The 13,463-nt window shown below is 41.3% G+C and overlaps 1 protein-coding gene across 4 annotated transcripts in view; it reads left to right on the forward strand.

Moving 5' to 3' along the window:
- The window catches only part of MOCOS (molybdenum cofactor sulfurase), a 69,213-nt gene extending 65,972 nt beyond the window's left edge, over positions 1-3,241 (forward strand). For all 4 annotated transcript variants that reach the window (XR_014807871.1, XR_014807872.1, XM_003356414.5 and 1 more), the window contains one exon: positions 2,769-3,241. Coding sequence is in view for 2 of the 4 variants with exons in the window: in XM_003356414.5 (XP_003356462.2) it covers positions 2,769-2,921 (153 nt within the window). In the remaining 2 variants the exon portion in view is untranslated. The remainder of the gene's footprint in view (positions 1-2,768) is intronic.
- The last annotated feature ends 10,222 nt before the right edge of the window (positions 3,242-13,463 follow it).

Genomic DNA, 13,463 nt, shown 5'->3' on the forward strand with positions numbered 1-13,463 from the left:
TACTTTTTTTTTTTTTTTTTCTTTTTAGGGCTACACTCTGGGCATATGGAAGTTCCCAGGCTATGGATCCAGTTGTAGCTATAGCTGCCAGCCTACACCACAGCCATAGCAATTCAAGATCTAAGCTGTGTCTGAAACCTATACCACAGCCATGTCTGCAACCTACACCACAGCTCACGGCAATGCCAGATCTTTAACCCCTCGTCCTCATGGGTATTTTCAGGTTCATTACCACTGAGCCACGATGGGAACTCCCTCACTTTTTTTTAAAATCATGTATTTTTGATGCTTTCAAATCTTATTGGAGAGATATGGAGTATAAATAAGAAATGAGTAAATGAGTAAAGTAACTCTTTGTTTCAATCATTATTTTCTTCCCCACAAAGATCTCATGGAGAGTAAAAATATCTCATGGTGAGTAGAGTAGCTGCACAGAAAGATTCTAAACATTTCACTATCCTAAATTTGTAAGTCATCTTCTTGAGGGTTAAAATGACTAAATGTTGCTGTTGTGGATTCCAGACAATAAAAGCTGAACTTCTAAGAGACTGATTCATTAGGAAGATTTGTTTATTTCTGGGCTCCCACTTTCTGTCAGGATCTCTTGTTTGCAAAGTATTCCAGGAAACCAACTGAGCAGTCAGGCTTCATGAAACAGTTTTTGAAAATTAACTGAAATGATGCAAGCATTTTATCTCTTTCCAGTAGTAAACTGGCAAGTTAACTCATGGTAAAAATGCTCATCATTATTTCCTGTTTCTCCCAATCCAGAGTTTTGTATCCCAGTACTCTTTTTTTAATTATAGTTGATTTACAATGTTGTGCCAATTTCTGCTGTACAGAAGTGACCCAGTCATATATATGTATATGAAAAAATATATATATGAGAAAAAGAATACACACACACACACACACACACACACACACACACACACACATATATATGACTCAGTCTGGGTATATGTATATGCTTTTTCTTGTATATATAATATGCATAATATGTATGTATATTCTTTTTCTCATATTATCTTCCATCATGTTCTATCCCAAGAGACTGGCTATTGTTCCCTGTGCTACATGGCAGGATTTCATTGCTCATCCATTCTAAATGTAACAGTTTGCATCTACTAATCCCAAACTCCTAGTCCATCCCACTCACTCTTCATCCTCCTTGGCAACCACAGGTCTATACTCTGTGTCTGTGGGTCTGTTTCTGTTTTGTGAATGGGTTCACTTGGTGTCACAGTATTTGAATGACAAAACTGTCCTTACAGATACAGATAGGTATGGTCTGCAGAGTTGTTGCAACCAACATGTCTGTGTGCTCAGCTGCCACAGGACCTTGAGCCTGCCCCGCACAGGTTGCCTAGACAAGGGATGGGCGAGCACAAATACCGGAGTACATGGAAGTGATAGTTCTCAGCACTACTTAAATTCTTGTGCAGAAATCTTTTATTTTTTAAAATTTTGGAATGATTTTCGATTTACAGAAAAACTGCAAAGATAGTACAGAGGGTTCCTGTGTACTCTTCACCTACATGTATGCAGATGTTAAAGAGTTACTTTGGCTCCAGTCCATAGCCTGAGGCCTGGAACATGGTGGTGACCAACTGATATCATAGGAACGAACAGCTCAGGGAGCACATCACATACTCCAAAGGGTTCTTCTTCTTCTTCTCCCCTTCTTCTTTATCTTCTTCTTCTCCTCCTTCTTCTTCTTTTCCTTCTCCTCCTACTTCTTTTTTGATTTTCAGGGCCATACTCTCAGTATATGGAGATTCCCAGGCTAGGGGTCCAATCAAAGCTATAGCTGCCAGCCTCTACCACAGCCACAGCAACGTGGGATCCAAGCCATGTCTGTGAACTACACCACAGCTCACAGCAACGCGGGATCCTTAACCCACTGAGTGAGGCCAGGGATCAAACCGGCGACTTCATGGATACTAGTCGAGTTTCTGCTTTGCCACAGCGGGAACTCCCTCCAAAGGGTTCTCACCGGCTCACTTGCATTGATTTGAATGGGCTTACACATCTCTTCATTTTGCACCTTCCGTCTTTATTCTGGAGAAGCTGGAGAACTTAATTTACCTCACACACTCTCATAGAAAATGCTGAATTGGGAGTTTCCACTATGGCTCAGTGGGTTAAGAACCCGACATAATGTTTGTGGGAATATGGGTTCTATCTCTGGTCTCGCTCATTGGGTTAAGAATCCGGAGTTGCTGTGAGCTGCTACGTAGGTCTTAGACACAGCTCAGATCCTGAGTTGCTGTGTCTGTGGCTGTGGCCGGCAGCTGTAGCTCCAATTCAACGCCTAACCTGGGAACCTCCATATGCCACAGGTGTGGCTATAAGAAGGAAAAAAAAAAAAAAAAGAAAAAAGAAAATGCTGAATTGTGCCAGTATTTTCAAAAAGGGCTTTTACTGCAGGGTACAGAGCAGCAATCAGCCTGGCAGTGGTTAGAGGCCCAGAGCGGGAAGAAGCACTCTTGTGAGAAACTCAAGATGTATGGGATGGACAGAAGAGAATAGGTCCAGTGATGAAGAGGTGTGGGGTGACTGTGGGGAAAGAACACCTTAGAATGAAAATCTGTAGTGTCTAGGAATTAGGATTTGCCCGGTTTCTCACTACTTTCTGCTACATGAAAGAGAGGACACATCAAGTCAAGTATATGTCTTTAAACATTTAAGAACATTATTATTTGCAAAATTGTTTTCACCTGCTAAAATAGTTGACTTCGCTCTTGTTGCTGCTGTTTTGCTCACAGGTGAACTTTGGAGTGTACCTGATGCATTCGTCTTTGGATTTATCTTCTCCATGTTACCTGTCTGTAGGATCCGAGGTGCTCCCTGTGTTGAAAGTAAACACGGAACATCACTATTTACCTGCTTCTGAGAAACATCAGGATGCTCTCTCCTAGAATTTTGTTTCAGGAGTTTCCATCGTGGTGCAGTGGTTAACGAATCTGACTAGGAACCATGAGGTTGAGGGGTCGATCCCTGGCCTTGCTCAGTGGGTTAATGATCCGGCGTTGCCGTGAGCTGTGGTGTAGGTTGCAGATGCGGCTCGGATCCCGCGTTGCTGTGGCTCTGGCGTAGGCCAGCGGCTACAGCTCCGATTCGACCCCTGGCCTGGGAACCTCCATATGCCTCGGGAGTGGCTCAAGAAAAGGCAAAAAGACAATAAATAAATAAATAAAAAATAAAATAAAATAAAATTTTGTTTCAGCACACATTAAAATCTCTCTCTTGCAATGATCTCCACTCTCATTTGGTGGCAGGAATAAGAGTAAGAAGTCGCCTTTGACTCAATAGTTTCTTTGGTCAGCGAAAGAGGTGGCAAATGAGGATAGGTGGTTTTATTATCTCTAAATGTTTATTAAAAATTCAGCCTAGGGAGTTCCTATTGTGGCTCAGCAGGTTAAGAACCCAACTAGGATCCATGAAGATGAGGGTTCAATCCCTGGTCACGCTCAGTGGGTTAAGGATCTGGTGTTGATGTGAGCTGTGGGGTAGGTTGAAGGCATGGCTTGGATCCTAAGCTGCTGTGGCTGTGGTGCAGGCCAGCAGCTACAGCTCTGATTCAACCCCCAGCCTAGGAATTTCCATGTGCTACAGGTGTGGCTAAAAAAAAAAAAAAATTTCAGTAGTTCCCATTGTGGTGCAGTGGAAATGAATCCGACTAGGAACCATGAGGTTGCAGGTTCGATTCCTGGCCTTGCTCAGTGGGTTAAGGATCTGGCATTACCGTGAGCGTAGTGTAGGTTGAAGATGGGGCTCGGATCCCATGTTGCTGTAGCTGTGGTGTAGGCCGGCAGCTGTAGCTCCAATTTGACCCCTAGCCTGGGAACCTCCATATGCCAGGGGTGCAGCCCTAAGAAGCAAAAAAAAAAAAAAAAAAAAAAAAAAATTTCTGCCTCTTCAGGAGTCCCATTGTGGCTCAGTGGGTTAAGGACCTGATGTTGTCTTTTTGAGGATGTGGGTTCGATCCCTGGCCTCACTCAGTGGGTTAAGGATTTGGCATTGCCACAAGCCGTGGTGTAGATTTCAGATGTAGCTCAGATCTGGTGTTTCCATGGCTGTGATATAGGCCTGTAACTGCAGCTCTGATTCAACCCCTAGCCCAGAAACTTCCATATGCTGCAGATATGGCTGTAAAAAAAAAAAAAAATTTCAGCTTCTTTGAAGACCCAGTATTACCGCATCATGTATATGGGCCTGTCCTCATCAGGAAACCAACAGGACAATGTGCTGATGATCTTTGTTCAGGCCAGTTTCATACGTGAAGAACCTTGTCCCATACAGCATGCTGCAGCATGTCCCAAGAATTTGCATTCCATCACATATGACTGGAGCCAAATAAAGCATATTCTCCAAGAATTTGGTCACCTGTGTCATCAGCATATTTTCAGGTACAAAGGACAATTCATTTTGTTCTTGTCCATATTCATGTCACTTTTTTTCAGTCAATAATTTTAGGAATGATTTCAGACATTTTATTTATTTATTTATTTATTTATTTATTTATTTATTTATTTATTTATTGTCTTTTCTAAGGCCGCTCCATGGCATATGGAAGTTCCCAGGCTAGGGGTCGAATTGGAGCTGTAGCCGCTGGCCTACCCCAGAGCCACAGCAACGTGGGATCTGAGCTGCATCTTCGACCTACACCACAGCTCACGGCAACACAGGATCCTTAACCCACTAAGCAAGGCCAGGGATCAAACCTGCAAACTCATGGTTCCTAGTTGGATTCAGTAACCACTGAGTCATGACGGGAACTCCTATTTCAGACATTTTAATGCACAATTATTTTATGAATTACTTATAATTATTGATCTAACATCTGTTTGTCTCCACCAGAGTGTAAGTTCCACGAGGATGGGATCTGTGCCTGTCAGACTCACCAGTGTATTTCCAAGTTTGGCAGAGAAGAGGTGTTCAATAAACTCTCTCAACTGACTGGCTTTATTATAGCTGGCCCTGTTTTTCTAATCGATTGATTGGTTTTTTAAATGGAAATTATTTTTTAGATCGATTTTCAGTATTTCTCATATGAGATTTTAGCTAAAAGTACATCTTGTGTGTTCTGTGGAGAGGTTTCATATTCAAACATCTTGGGCATTTATGATTCTGTGTCTCTTCCTTGGTTCCCACCTCCTGACGTTCAGCCCTGTGTGCTTGTCAAAGAATATGAAAATCAAGGGCAATGTCATGTCCCTTGAGTTTAATTCTACATCAAATCTTAGGAAGTCACAGAAAGTCAAACTGTGTTTTTTCCCATGTCCCGGGTGTATGTCAGTGTCTTCCTGAGCGTCCCCTTCGTGGTCCCTGTATCTGGGGGAGGGGCTTCTCCTCTGCACACTTGAGGATGGCTCCTTTGTGGAGGGTGGTGGTGCTGAATTCTTCGGATTTAGTCTTATAACAGTATTTTAAATAGCCAAAGTTGGAAAGGACCTAAGTGTCCATTAACAGGAGAATGGATAAAAAGTGATAGTGGAAGTTCCCTGTTGTGCTGCAGTGGAAGCAAATCCAACTAGTATCCATGAGGATGTGGATTTGATTCCTGGCTTAGGTCAGTGGGTCCATGATTCTGGCATTGCTGTGAGCTGCAGTGTCTGTTGCCGATGAGGCTCAGGTCCCTCGTTGCTGTGGCTGTGGCGTAGACTGGCAGCTGTAGCTCTGATTTGATCCCTGGCCTGGGAACCTCCATATGCCAAGGGTGCAGCCCTAAAAAGCAAAAAACAAAACAAACAAATAAACCAAAAAAAAAAAAAAAAAAGAAAAGAAAAAGTATCTGGAACCTAATATATGGCACAAATGAACCTTTCTACAGAAAAGAAACAAACTCATGGACCTGGAGAACAGACTTGTGGTTGCTGAGGGGGAGGGGGAGGGGGAGGGAGTGGGATGGACTGGGAGTTAGGGGTTAGTAGATGCAAACTATTGCATTGGGAGTGGATAAGCAATGAGATTCTGCTCTATAGCACAGGGAACTATATCTAGTCACTTGTGATGGAACATGATGGAGGATGTGAGAAAAAGAATGTATGTATATGTATGACTGGGTCACTTTGCTGTACAGCAGAAATTGGCATAACAATATAAATCAACTATAATAGAAAAAAATCTAAAAAAAGTGATAGTGAAAATGAAGTGATTAAGACACAATGTTAAGAGAAAGAAGCAAATTTTAGAACACGTGCGATAAATTGCAAAAACATTAAGCCAAACACCACCATCCATTGCTTTCCCTAAAAAGCATACATACGTAGTAAAAGAATAAAGAAATGGATGGAATGATAAATTACACATTTGGGGAGTGGGGAACTAAGAAAAGGAGAGGGCACAGGGGCCTTTGGCTCTATTGGGAATGTTTAAGCTACAGGATAGTAGGTAAATGGGTGTTTATTGCACTATTCATTATATCTTTTCAAATGACTTGAATATTTAATGATAGTTCTTAAAAAGTGTTTGGAAAAATTCCTCTTCAGTTTTCTTTCTCTTGCCCAAAGAGCACAGCATTGATTAAAAGAAGCCTGCTAAGGTGTCATCTGTGTCTCCGAAACTAAGCCAAAGGCAGTCTCATGAAAGCTAGGGACTTGCATTTAGTCTAATAGATTTGCTATGCTTGTAGCAGAACATATTATCTGAAATTTTTGAATAGAATTAAAAATTTTTTTATTAAAGTATAGCTGATTTACAGTGTTGCATCAATTTCTGTTGTACAGCATAACGATCCAGTCATATACATATATGTACACACACACACACACACACACATTCTTTTTCTCATACTATCTTTTATCATGTTCTATCCCAGGAGATTGGATAAAATTCCCTCTGCCGTACAGCAGGACCTCATTGCTCTTCCATTCTAAATGTAATTGTTTGCATCTACCAACCTCAAACCCCCAGTCCATCCCATTCCTCCCCACCCCCTACCTCAGCACACAGTCTATTCTGTATGTCATGAGTCTGTTTCTGTTTTGTAGATAGGTTCATTTGTGCCATATTTTAGATTCCGTATATAAATGATATCATATGGTATTTGTCTTTCTCTTTGAAATTTATCAATAGAATTTTAAAGAAAGATTTTATTTTGTTAAAAACACTTAACATGGGATCTACCTTCTTAATTTTTTTTTTTTTGGCCTTTTGTCTTTTTATGGCTGCACCCACGGCATATGGAAGTTCCCAGGCTAGGGGTCGAATAGGAGCTACAGCTGCAGCCACAGCAACACAGGATCCGAGCCACGTCCCTAGACTACAGCTCAGGGCAATGCCGGATCCTTAACCTACTGAGTGAGGCCAGGGATTGAACCCACAACATCAGTCGGATTCGTTTCTGCTGCACCACAACGGGAACTCCTGGTTTGAAATATTTTGTCCTAGTCTGCCTTTTCACTCTGTTTATTGCAATTGCCTCCTTTGCTGTGCAAAAGTTTTTAGTTTGATGTAGTTTCACTCATTTGTTTTTGTTTTTGCTGCCTGTGGCTTTGATGTCATATCCATGAAATCATTGCTGAGACCAATATCACGAGGATTTCCTCCTATGCTTCTTCTAGGAATTTTCCAGTTTCAGGTCTTACGTTTAAGTCTTTAACTCATTTTGAGTTGATTTTTTTGTGTCTGGTGTAAAATCAGGGTCCAATTTTATTCTTTTGTATTTGAATATCCAATTTTTCCCAACATCATTTGTTGAAGAGATTATCTTTCCCCATTGTGTATTCTTAGCACCCTTACTGAAGATCAGTTAACTGTATATGCATGGTTTTATTTCTGTTCTCTCTGTTCTGTTTCATCAGCTGATCTGTCTTTAGCCAGAACCATACTCTTTGATTACTATAGCTTTGTAATATAAACCGGAAAGTGTGATGCTTCCAGATTTGTTCTTCTTTCACACAATGGATTTAGCTGTTTGTATTTTTTTTCATGGTTCCATATGAATCGTAGAGTTGTTTTTTCTATTTCTGTAAAAAAATGCCATTGAGATTTGATAGGTATTACATTGGCTCTGTAGATTGCTTTGGGTAATTGGACATCTTAATACATCTTAATAATATTAAGATGAAATTTAAGTCTTCCAATGCATGAACATGAGATGGATTTCCATGTTTTGATGTTTTCTTTAATTTCTTTCATCACATAGTACTTCTGGTATTACGTTGAATAAAAATGTGAAGAGTAGACATTCTTGCCTTATTCCTAAACTTGGAGGAAAAGCTTTCAGTTTTTCACCTTTGAACATGATTTAAGCTGTGGGCTTTTCATATGCAGCCTTTATTATGTTGAGTTAATTTCCTTCCATTCCTAGTTTGCTGAGAGTTTTTATAATTAAAGGGTATAGAGTCAAATTTGTCAAAATTTGTAAAAGATGTTTGACAAACACCTTTTTAGTATCAATTTAGGTGATCATGTGATTTTTATCCTTTATTCTGTTAATGCATCACACTAATTTGGTTTTCATATGTTGAACCATCCTTGCAGCCAAGAGATAAATCCCACTTGGTCATGCTGTATGACCATTTTATGTGCTCTTAGATTTGTTTTGTGAGTATTTTGTTGAGGATTTTTGCACCTGTATTTATCAGGGTGTCTTTGTCTAGCTTGATGAGAGCAATATTGGCATGAGTTTGGAAGCATTCTTTCCTCTTCATTTTTTGAAGAACACTTTGAGAAGGATTGGCTTTAATTCTTTTTTAAAAGTGTGTTAGAATTTACCAGCGAAGCATCTGATCCTGGGCTTTTCTTTGTTGGGAGGTATATTGATTATTGATTTAATCTCCATGCTTGTAGGTCTATTCAGATTTTCTATTTATTCATGCTTTAGTCTTGATAGGTTGACTGTTGCTAGGGAATTTATCTTTTTTTCAAAGATGATTCAGTTTGTTGGAGTATAGTTGTTCATAGTAGTCTCTTATGATCCTCTTTATTCTGTGTCATCAATTGTAATATCTCTTCTTTCATTTCTGATTTTATTTATGAGTTTTCTCTTTTTTCTTAGCCTAGCTAAGGGTTTGTTAATTTTGTTTCTCTTAAAAAAAACCCCAGCATTTAGTTTTTGTTGATTCCTTCTATTGTTTTTCTATTTTCTATTTCTCTTACTTGTGCTCCAATCTGTTATTTCCTTCCTTATGCTAATTTTGGGCTTAGTTTGTTCCTCTTTTTCTAGCTCCTTGATGTGCAGAGTTTGGAAAGCCATGTTGTTTATGAAACAAATTGCTTTGCTTTTGATACAAGTAAAAACATTATGAAAATTAACATCCTTCGTGATCTTTGATGACTACTGTGGGCCTCCCCAGGCACTGAATGGTGGTCTTGAGAAAAGGCAAACCACAGTCCCTGTATTTGGTGATCTTGGTGGTTCCTATCAGGCAATCATGACCATGGTGGCTTGATGGAGGTCCAGGGGGCAGGGGTACATCTAGGAGTGAGGATGTTGGTCCTGGGTAGTAGAGTGAGGTAAAGGAAAGCCCTGAAAAGATGGTTAGACAGTGCCATCTCTTCTGGATAACAGAAAGCTGTCCAAGCTGATGCCACCTGGCCCACTTTACTTCCATCCACAAATATCTCTGATCTCCAGGGTCTTCAGCGAGAGAAGAGATGAAAATACCATTCAGGACTGTGCCCCAAACTTCCAGCTGTGGTGAGAGAAGTTAAGTGATACAAGGCCAGCTTCAGTGAGTGGCATTTGCTCTTTAGAGTGACACTGAACTGATCAGAAGAAGCCACTGGGACCAACTGTGCCCCATCTTTTTCAGGTACATTTATGTAGCCAGTGCAAAGATGAGGAAAGCACAGACTGCAGGGATCCAGTGGATTCAGAGATCTAATGCTAGAACTGAACACCAGCTGGCACTTGAGGAGTGTTCTGATTGATGCAAAGGGCCCGCTGGGGACCCTGGCAGTGAATGATATTTCTGAGAAAGGCTGAGGGTCTTGCTGCAAGGAGAGTTTAGGGCACACCTGGAAGCAGAAGGAAACCCAGGCTCTACCTGACAGACACTTGCAGCCTGTCCTTATTTGGGGAGAGGGGGTAGATGTTTACAGAATTAACTTCTATGTATCTCACCTTGCAATTCCCCAAATTAAAATCATGGTAAACATCATCCCATATGAATAAGTTATTGATCATCTCTAAAACTCATCTGAAAATTGAGAAAAGCCTCAGTACTTGTCTCATAAAAGTGTTTGACAACTAAATGGGACATTTTGCTCTGAGCAGAGTGCTGCAAAATAATTACGCCTGAGTAATTACTACGCCTGAATAAGCCACGACTACCACCTGGTGGCAGCACTAGGTAAGTGTAGATTTTGTTCCTTCAAAAAGCTGAAAAACAGTTTGGATTGGATTAGCAAATCCTAAACAGCAGGTAGGGTACTTCTGATTCCCTGTCTACAGTCTTTAATGAACTAGCTCCCAAATTTTTGATGTGGATGTTGGAATCCTTTAAAAATTAGGTTCCTGGATTTCCCGTTGTGGTGCAGCAGAAACAAATCCAACTAGTATCTGTGAGGAGTTGGGTTCGATACCTGGCCTCGCTCAGTGGTCAGGGATCCAGCAGTGCCATGAGCTGTGGTGTAGGTCGCAGACGAGGCTCGGATCCAGTGTTGTGGCTGTGGTGTAGGCTGGTGGCTGTAGCTGGATTTGACTCCTAGCCTTGGAACTTCCATATGCTGTGGGTGGAGACCCTAAAAAAAAAAGTAGGTTCATGAATTCTTTCTTGGTCAGATTAATTCTGAACTTAAACTGCATCAACCTTTTTTTTTTTTTTTTTTTTTTTTTTTTGGTGGTTCCCTATTTTTCTTTTTTGTCTTATCCAGGGCCACTCCCACAGCATATGGAGGTTCCCAGGCTAGGGGTCTAATCGGAGCTGTTGCTGCCGGCCTACGCCAGAGCCACAGCAATGCAGGATCTGAGCCTCATCTGTGACCTACACCACAGCTCACAGCAACGCCGGATCCTTAACCCACTGAGCAAGGCCAGGGATCGAACCCGAAACCTCACGGTTCCCAGTCAGATTCGTTAACCACTGCGCCATGATGGGAACTCCTAGTGGTTCCCTATTTTTCTTATGATTTCAAAGGATGCTGCTTTGAATTGGCAGTTTTTCCAGGTAAATCCATCTCTCTTTCTCTCCCCCTCCTTTTTTATTTTTATTTAAAAAAAATTTTATAGCTGCACCCATGGCATATGGAAGTTCCTGGGCCAGGATTGAATCTGAGCTGCAGCCTTGATCTATGTCATAGCTGCCAAAATACCGGATCCTTTACCCCACTGCGCTGGGCCAGGGATTGAACCCAAACCTGAGCTGCTGCAGTAAGATTCCCTTTTTTTTTTTTTTTTTTTTTTTTTTTGCAGTAGGATTCTTAACCCACTGCTCTGTAGCAGGAACTCCCTCCCCCTCCTTTTAATATATAGTTCCTTCTCTTGGCCATAGAGCCAAGTTTTTGTGGGCTCAAAGCTTGTACTATTTTAAAGTTATCTTTAAGAAAAAGGATACAGAATAAAAATTGAGTACAAAAGCTAGCCTTTTCTTGCATGAGAAAAGACAGGGCTTTGCAAGAGGTCTGTGTAAATGAGAGGCTCTAAGCTTGAGCTTTGTTACTTTTGCAATGACTCCATTTTTGCTTGGTTTTCTGGCTGCTCCCCTTTCTTGGTGTAATTAAGCACCACTCATCCTCTCAAGGATTACTTTGTTCTTTTTGCGGTTTATAGAATAAACCATATTTTGTTCAGTTTCTAAGATAAACAGCCACATGAAACCTGCCGTGTTCTTTTTTTCTCCCACTTGTGGGTGGAAACTAATTTTTTTTTGTCATCACTCTGAGATAGTAACTTACCCTGGACACTGCTTGTTCCACTTGACACTGAGACCAGAGAGCCTGATGAGTATATGAAATGGCTTCATGGTTGCATTTATGTATTGTAAATAATTGAAACATACCCGTATTGACAGACATAGAAGTTTCTAGTTTTTGATCTTAAGATGGCAGTGAACTTTGCTTTTGAGCATGGTTACTTACACGTTTTATTATTTATTTATTTTTTTGCTTCTACCAAATGATTTCTTAGGAACATGAGTGGGATTCCAGGGTAATAGTTATGAGGGTATTGCTAGGTATTGTCATAATGTTTTCCAGTAGGAATGTACTGATGTATTACTGTAGTGTTTTAATAGCATGCTGGCCCAGCCATCTCAGGGTCCTCAGGCGCGTGTTCCCAGGTAAGTGTAAGAAAAATACAGTCTGCTTCTTCCTTAGTGTAGCCCCTTTTCTTCCTGGCAGCTCTGAGTTCCAAGAAGGCAGCAGGCATAGTCTGAAAACAATGAGCCAGAATAGTGTCAGGGTTTGGAAAAGGTAGGCATCTGCCTGGCAATAGAAAGGGGTGGAGGGTAAGGGAAATTCTGTGAGTGAATGAAGTGACCCCTTTGTCCCCCCACCCCCATCCCCCCGCCGCCCAGTTCCAATGATGCTAATGAGGCCCCTTCCCAACATCGGCAGAGCCCAGGGCAAAGGTTCAAATGTAGACCCATGTGTCATAAGTCTCAATATACTTAAAATTCATTAAGTCAATCAAAATGTTAAGTAAAATATGTTCTTCCTACTTTGACAAATATACCACCATAACGACTTGGAAGGACAGGTTTGAATTTAGAATTTGGACTCCTCGGCACTCTGCACAGGAACAGGATGGCCCGAGGAGAGCTGGCCCAGCCCCTCGTTGTCTGAGCCCAAGCTCGTACTGCCCTCACCACCTCACAGGCCAATAAATTGAGAGACTAGTTGTTGGGGTGAGGAATAGCAACTTTATTTGGAAAGCCAGCAGACCGAGAGGATGGTGGACTAGCACCCCAAAGAACCGTCTTTCCTGTGTTAGGCTTCTTTTATATTAAAAGGGGAGGGAATGGGGTTGGTTGCTGCAAACGTCTCGGAATCATTTGTTCTTGCAGCTGTCCAGATAAGTCCAGTCACAATGTTCCTATAACCCTCCAACAAGACAAATGTTGTTCTCTGTTTTGCAATTTTCTTTTTCTTTTTTTTTTCTTTTTGTCTTTTTAGGGCTGCGTCCATGATTTATGGAAGTTCCCAGGCTAGAGATCAAATCAGAGCTCTAACTGTTGACCTACACCATGGCTCATGGCAATGCCAGATCCTTAACCGGGTGAGTGAGGCCAGGGATCAAACCCACATCCTCATGGATCCTAGTTGGGTTCATTACTACTGAGCCACAACGGGAACTCCTGTTTTGCAATTTTTGATCTCTCTGTGAATGGAAATATATTATACCTTTAAAGGTCAGAGTCTTAAGAATGCGCTATCCTGTGTGTTTCAGGCTATAGGCAACATTCTTTTTGTGTGTGTGTGTGTCTTTTTTTTTTAATTATTATTTTTTAGGGCCACACCCACTGCACATGGAGGTTCCCAGGCTAGGGGTCGAATTGGAGCTGTAGCTGCCA

This window comes from Sus scrofa, chromosome 6, assembly GCF_054392235.1.
Source record: "Sus scrofa isolate SSC_HxYL_T2T_F1_AM1 chromosome 6, Sscrofa_HxYL_maternal_Yorkshire_Landrace_v2.0, whole genome shotgun sequence".
Lineage (NCBI taxonomy): Eukaryota > Metazoa > Chordata > Mammalia > Artiodactyla > Suidae > Sus > Sus scrofa.